The sequence below is a fragment of the Uloborus diversus genome, chromosome 1 (genome assembly GCF_026930045.1).
Source record: "Uloborus diversus isolate 005 chromosome 1, Udiv.v.3.1, whole genome shotgun sequence".
Taxonomy (NCBI): domain Eukaryota; kingdom Metazoa; phylum Arthropoda; class Arachnida; order Araneae; family Uloboridae; genus Uloborus; species Uloborus diversus.
In genome coordinates, this window is record NC_072731.1 from 262907372 (window position 1) to 262914894 (window position 7523).

Below are 7523 nucleotides of genomic sequence, written 5' to 3' on the forward strand. Positions count from 1 at the left end.
CCAAAAAAAAAGGTAAAACATTCCATTCCACGTGTTTTCTTCGGGGTAAACTACAGGCTTCAGACAGTTTGTGGTGTAATGTAATTTCAGAAGAATTGAAAAGAAAGCTTCCCACAAACACGATGAAAAATTGCTGGCATTCACTAAGCGTCAAAATAAGTTATAAGTTACGGCATTTGTTTGTTTTACCTTTTTCATCCGCCATTAGTCAGTGGCTGCAGCGACCCCTATAGTTTGTTGGAGTTGCGAATAGGTTCCTCGCAAAACATTGTTAAAATTAAACTTTATAAAACATTTTTACATACTAATAAAATTAAATTAAAAAGACTCACCCAACATTTTGATGACGTCTTTTCGAGAAGCAGACGAACTCTTTCGGCTCGGGGCTCTTCCGTGAGCATTCAGAGCTTTCGGAGTGCCATTGACATTAGATGTTGTACCGTCATGTTTACCACCCATATCAGTAGACCTCTTCAACTGCAAGCCAATAAGCGCGTACAGAATGCACAGCAAAGTGGCAGGCAGTATGAAGAACAACCCAGTTGACCACTCGAACACATGCTTTAAATATCGCTTGACGGTGCAAGTGGCCGTTTCCAAGACGTCATCCCCCCTGGTGTCCTTCTCGTAGACAATGCCTAGCTGGTAGCCCATGCTGATAGCTGCTATGGCTGAGCTCACCCAGATGACGATGATGAACTTGATGGCTCTGGACAAACTCGACATTGTATGGGCTCGCAGAGGATGACATATGGCTAGGTACCTCTCAACCGTGAAGGCTGTTATGGTGAGTATGGATGCATTGGTGGAAGTCTCAGAGCACCAGCCACGCACGATGCAGAAGATTTCGCCAAAAGGATAAGGATACTTGGACCACAAGTGACTAAGGTCTTGGGGAGTGCCCAGTATGAGAAGCAACAAGTCACTCACGGCCAAACTGAATAAGTAGTAGTTGGTGGCCGTGTGCATGTATCTGTTCCGCGCTATGACAATGCACGTGCACACATTTCCGATGACACCGGTTACCAGGATGACGAGATAGATGAATGTCATGACGGCAGCGTGGGGGTCTTGCCGTTCGCCCATGATTTCCCAGTTGAAAAACGCTTCTGTTTCGTTCGGAATTGTCAAGAATGGTACGCTGAAGTTTGGAGTCATATTTGTGCAACTTTTAGAATCAGATGGATCGCATGCAATCTCAATGTCATCAGACATGTTCTTGATGAGTTGGCCAAGCAAAATGGAATTGCTAGAATTGATGCTCTCTTTGCCTTGGAAAGGTGTTTCTGGTTTTATAAACATATTAATTTCTGTTTTCGCTCTCCACTGACATTTCCAGTTTTTGCGAGAAAAATAAAATCGGATCCGTAAATCTTAAAATAAAATATAAGTACTCTGATTTTAAATTTTATATATTTGGCACAGAATTTTGTAGTTGTATAAAATTAGTAATTTACATAAATACTTTCAATATAATTCTCCAGCACCGACAAAAACAAATATCACAGATCAGTAAACTGAACTAATTGATTCCTTTCTCAACTTTAAATCTGATTTGATCCCGAGTAAAAATGAAGAATATGTAAAATATTTAAATTTTGTACAAGTACATAGCAAACGCTTTTGTAGAAAAAGTAGAAATTTTCTATGTTGTTCTTACAATAACACTTATTAGTATAGGTTGATGAGACTCTGTACAAAATACTTTCCGAATTTTTCATGAATAAATTATTTTAAAATATGATCAGAAATATATCATTTTAATTATTTGCTATCGAAAATATCTCCAGGATTCAAAGAATAAAACAGTAAAGATAAGAATGTATTTCACATTTAGAGTGTATCACGAACTTCGAATGTTTTCATCGCAATATCAATCTTCGTTTAAAGTTTTCCGAATTTTTCATGAATAAATTATTTTAAAACATGATCAGAAATTCATCATTTTAATTAATTGCTATTGAAAATTTCTCCAGGATTCAAAGTATAAAACAGCAAAGATAAGAATGTATTTCACATTTAGAGCGTGTATCACTAACTTCCTTCAAATGTTTTCATCGCAATATCAATCTTCGTTTAAAGTTTTTTCCGATTTTCACACGCAAAACACTCGCCACGCGACACGTGAACAACAACTTCCCGAAGATGAAGTAATCATTTTTCATCAGAATCGAAACAGAAAAAAAAATCAAGGAATCCCAGAATCCGGAACAATAAAAAATAAATATATCCGCTGGCTGCTGATAACAGACGTTCGCTCGCCAGTGCCGCTCTAGAAAATATCGCCTCCAGCCCGCGCGTTCGAGATCTGGCAGAGGAGTGATGAAGAAGGAGCACATGGTGCTTTGCGGAATCTGTTGTGATTGGTCGCGAGGGGTGCGGCGTCAACAAACCACGTGCGTCTCCTCCGCCTCCGTGCCTCCACATCCTCATGACTGATGGTTTTTATTCCTATTAAAACTGTGGTTGACCCTTTGTCATTAGACCATCCCTAAGTGGAATTTTTTCCAGCCCCGATATGCAAGTAAATAATAAGAAAAACAAATTGATTTGTTGCTGACAAATTAAAGTTTTCGCAATCAAAAATTATTGAAATACTAGCTTTACCCGCGGCTTCGCTCACGTTCATGTAGTTTTTTTTTCAATTGATTCAAGTTAATGGTCATTACAGGCAGAGGTCAAATAGTTACCAAAACATTGTTTGTCTCTAGTTTCGCCGACATTTCAAATTGCCTGCCCCCTTAAATGTATCAAAAGGTATGATTAAAACTGAAAATTAGGGGGAAAGGGAGTAAATGAAATGTTGGCAAAACTGAGAAGAAACCCAAAAATCACAAAAAATAAATCACGAAAACGTTCAGGAGTTGTAAAGAAGTCAGTTTGGGTAATTCCCAAAAAATCCAATTCGAGTGAGGTCAACTATTCTTAAATAAAGTGAAACAGTTCCCTTATAATTCCGATCTCCGTCAAATACATAACATCCAGCGCTACACCGGCAATCTAAATTATTGTATAATGTGTAACTTCTTACCGTAGAAATCGTCCCAAAATAGGGTCAACAATGATGCTACCCGAAATCTTTCAAATAAACAGTAAAAAATTGGTAATTGTTTGAAATTGTGTGCAAAGACAAAGTAATGGAAGTTTTTGCGCTGTTTATGAATTTGCGAATTAGTTGGCGAATTATTTTACGTGTTAACAAATTTAAAGAAAGAAATATTAAAGAAATGGCGATATTTGGTTACATGGTGAAAACCGAGAAACAATATTGCTTAGCTTCAAAAACAGCGACAGTTGAAAAAAATGCCAAATGCCTTAGCTATTGAAATGATTCCACAAAAAAAGTTTGGCTAGATTCCAGCTGATCGATTAAATACCCAGTCAATACAAATAAATAAATAAAAAAAAAAACAATAATTGCCTCAAAGTTGCATTAAAATGGAAAAAAATCAGCCAAATCCATGTATTATTTGCCAATTTTGTGCAAAAATTTTACTTCAAGATTTGACTTGAGAAAAGCTTTGAACAGTCACGAAAAGCAAAGATAGTCAACAATACAACAATAGTCGTTATCGACAGGGAGTTGAGATGATGCACTAAATGTTGTATTGAGTTAAGGAAAGCCTTCGAACATGGAACTAAAAAGCTCATAACTCGTTTTTTATTCTACTTAGAAATTTCGAACAGGTGCCATCTTCAGCAGAAAAATCAGAGCTTTCGATGGACATATAATGTTAATATGTGCAAGTATTTTTTCATCCCCATATTAGAGAATTTATACGAAAATTGTGTTTTATTGCCCCCTCTTAGGGGGTTTTGCCCCCCATAATGGGACGAAAACTACCCTATGTGTTATTCTGATGCATAAGCTATATTATTGTAAAGTTTCATCAAAATCCATTCAGTAGTTTTTGCGTGAAAGAGTAACAAACATCCATACATCCATACATCCATACATCCATACAGACAAACTTTCGCATATATAATGGTAGTAAGACTAGCTGCGTCGCCCAGCTTTGCACGGTCCACCTTGAAAATAAGAGTTATGTTAAGTGACGCGAGTTCAACACTCAGGCTTGAACCCAAAAAAAAAAAAGTCAGTGAAATTTTGCGGCAGATTGCGGAAAGCCCCCAAAAAGTAGACATTTTAAATCCTCCGATAACAGGAAAAGCCTTTAAAAGAAAACCCAGAACTTTATTTGCTCATATTTGAGACAAAAAATGGCAACAGATCTTTCATCTCAATGATTTTCTTCACCGCTATACATTTTAATAAAAGCATTGTTGCGGAAAGTTGAGATGAAGCACTGAATAATAATTTGAATGGAGGAAAGCCTTCGAAAAATAGGGATTTCATGTCGAAATCCAAGTTTCATAATTAATAGTTTTTAATTGATATCTCCGCTAATTATTATCGGAGGATTATGTTAAATAGCCAAACATAAAGACGGGAAGATGACGAATCCATCGATACCTGGTTCGATGGTCAATTCACTGTCGTTCGGGAGAAGAAGCTTGGACATACATAGATACGCTCAGTTTTTAATTATATAAGAGATTGTCTTCTTTTTTAAACCCCCTTTAGGCTTGCTTCCGTCAAAATCACGGGCTAAACTTTAGTCCCCTATTTTTCGTGAGGTGATATATCCGAAAAGGGCGCACAAAGTTCAAGATAAAAAAAATTCCAAAAATAAAAAATGTATAAGAAAATAGTACAAATACTTTTATTTATGAAATTTGCTCAAATAAAAAAATATATCATTTTCTGGAAAATAATAAGGTTTAGTTTTTTTATTTTTAAATAGTATAGTTTAAGCAATTTTATAGCACACATTTCAAGCTTTCTTTTCAAACTTGTATATTTGCACTAAATGATTTTTACTCCTATTAAGACTGTGGTTGACCCTTTGTCATTAGACCATCCCAAAGTGGAATTTTTTTCCACCCCCGATATGCAAGTAAATAATAAGAAAAAAAAATGGATTTGTTGCTGACAAATTAAAGTTTTCGCAAACAAAAGTATTAAAACATTATTTTCTTTTTTTTTTAACCCCGTCAAAATCACAGGCTGAGCTTTAATCCCCTATTTTTCGTAACGTGATATTTCCGAAAAGAGCGCACAAACTTCAAGCTAAAAAAATAATTTGAAAAAAATGTATAAGAAAATTGTACAAATATTTTTATTTATAAAATTTTCTTGAATAAAAAAAATATATCATTTTCTGGAAAATAATAAGATCGTTAAAGATTTTATTATTTTTATTTTTAAAAAGTATAGTTTAAGAAATATTATAGCACACATTTCAAACTTTCTTTTCAAAGTTGTATAGTTGCACTAAATGTTTTACGAAGAGAACTCGAATGAATCAATCAGTTTTGAAAGTTCTACCGTAAAGCAATCATAGAAAACTAATGCAATTCTACACGGTAGGAAATGAACACAACTGTAGGAAATGAAAGATACGGTTGAAAAATTGTAGTTTCAACGAATAAACTCATTATTTTAAAGCAGACGATATAAAAAGGAAAAATAAAGTATTCTTAATCATCAATTGTTTTAAATATTCTTGATGCAAAAAACCCCTTCTTAAGTTAAATATCATTTTAGAAATAATTATTCATAGTTAACTCATCCTGCTTATATTTAAAAAAAATTCCAAAGAAATACAGAAACAATAACAAGAACGAAGAACATGTAACCAGAAAGAGACGAAAAATAAAATTGAAGGATGAGTGAAAGATAGAAAACGTAACACGGTGTTGGTTAGAGACAATTTAAGCTTTTAATCGTTACCAAAAATATAAATAAGTAATACTAATTATAAAGTTAGTTGTTGATACAGGAAACAAATTAGTTTCACGGTGTAACTTAAAGCATAGAATTGTGGAATGGGGTCGTTTCCAAAATTTTAAAAGTATTTTTTTCTGAAAGAGCATGCTTAAAAACATAGGATCTGGCCATTTTTTAAATTATTTGTTTATGTTTAATATTTAAAAAAAATACTTAAATCGGAGCGCTTTCATTGTTTACGGTGTCTGCCTATGACATCTCAAATGATGAAATGCCATTCAGTGTTGCTGTTCACAGAGCAAAATATTTAATTCCCATCTTTTCTCACGTGTATTGGCAACGATAGGGTTGATAGCAAGCGTGGATCGCAATATTTAATTCGCTTCTTGATTATCATAACGTGGAAAAGTAGTAGAAAGATGCACCAATGAGCATCATTTGTGACTTCATCAAGACAACACCTTGTTTGAAAAATCGGACATTTTAAAAAACTAATTAAAAAAAACTGTTTGAAAAATGAAAGTATTTTCTGGGTCTATGTTTTTATTTATATATATATATATATATATATATATATATATATATATATATATATATATATATATATATATATTAATTTCATTTTTTTTCTCATTCTATCCATTTTAATGACTAAAAGTAGTACTTTTGACTGAAGGAAACCATCTCATTGGACTTTTGAAAATTTTCAAACTTTTAAAAATATTACATCTTTTCTCGTTAAAACAATCGCTATAAAAAGCACTTTTTTTTAAGCTTTGCCCGTAGTAGAATATTAAAAGGTAATTTGGTTCGCCTCTATATTTACAAATATTGGATGATTATTTTCTCGCCCATTTGCTATATTCATTTGCTTGCCCATGTTACGGTTCCACGTTATGATAATTTCGTAATTTTGTCTTCCACGTTGTGGTAATTTTTTCGGTAAAATGTTCTTAAAATTGGAATAGGAAAACAACAAAATCGAATTTTCGAAAAATCGCTTCTAGGTGCACACCTCCATGCTACAAACTAACTTTGTGCCAAATTTCATGACAATCGGCCGAACGGTCTAGACGCTATGTGCGTCACAGATATCAAGACATCCAGATATACAGACAGACAGAGATGCAGACAGACTTTCAGCTTTATTATTAGTAACTAGGGGTACGCACGGCTTTGCCCGTAATAGAGAAAATTAAATGATCTTTGGTTCGCCTGTATATTTACAAATAATGTATGGTGAATTTTCTCGCCAATTGACCTGTACCCATGTTACGGTTCCACGTTATGATAATTTCGTAATTTACTCGTCCGTCTTACGATAATTTTGTTCTTAAAATTGGAATAGAAAAAGAACCACATCGAATTTTCGAAAAATCGCTTCGAAGTGCACACCTCCTTGCTACAAACTAACTTTATGCCAAACTTCATGAAAATCGGCTGAACGGTCTAGGCGCTATGCGCGTCAGAGAGATCCTAACAGAGAGAGATCCTGACAGACAGAGATCCGGACAGAGAGAGATCCGGACAGAGAGAGATCCGGACAGAGAGAGATCCAGACAGAGAGAGATCCTGACAGACAGAGATCCTGACAGAGGGAGATCCTGACAGAGGGAGATCCTGACAGACAGAGAGAGATCCGGACAGAGAGACTTTCAGCTTTATTATTAGTAAAGAAGATATACATCACGTACTAAAAATCAGATAATAATATGCATTACCACAGATTTTG

The 7523-nt window shown here is 34.6% G+C and overlaps 1 protein-coding gene across 1 annotated transcript; it reads right to left on the reverse strand.

Annotated features, from left to right (window-relative positions):
• Positions 1–318: 318 nt before the first annotated feature.
• On the reverse strand, positions 319–1302 carry LOC129220458 (pyrokinin-1 receptor-like). Its single transcript, XM_054854882.1, has one exon. It carries the CDS (start codon positions 1300–1302, stop codon positions 319–321), a length of 984 nt encoding a protein of 327 aa, XP_054710857.1.
• Between the last annotated feature and the right edge of the window lie 6221 nt (positions 1303–7523).

Bases quoted from the DNA above. Each gene is read 5' to 3' on its own strand.
- LOC129220458 (XM_054854882.1), bottom strand. From the start codon at position 1,302: ATGTTTATAAAACCAGAAACACCTTTCCAAGGCAAAGAGAGCATCAAT.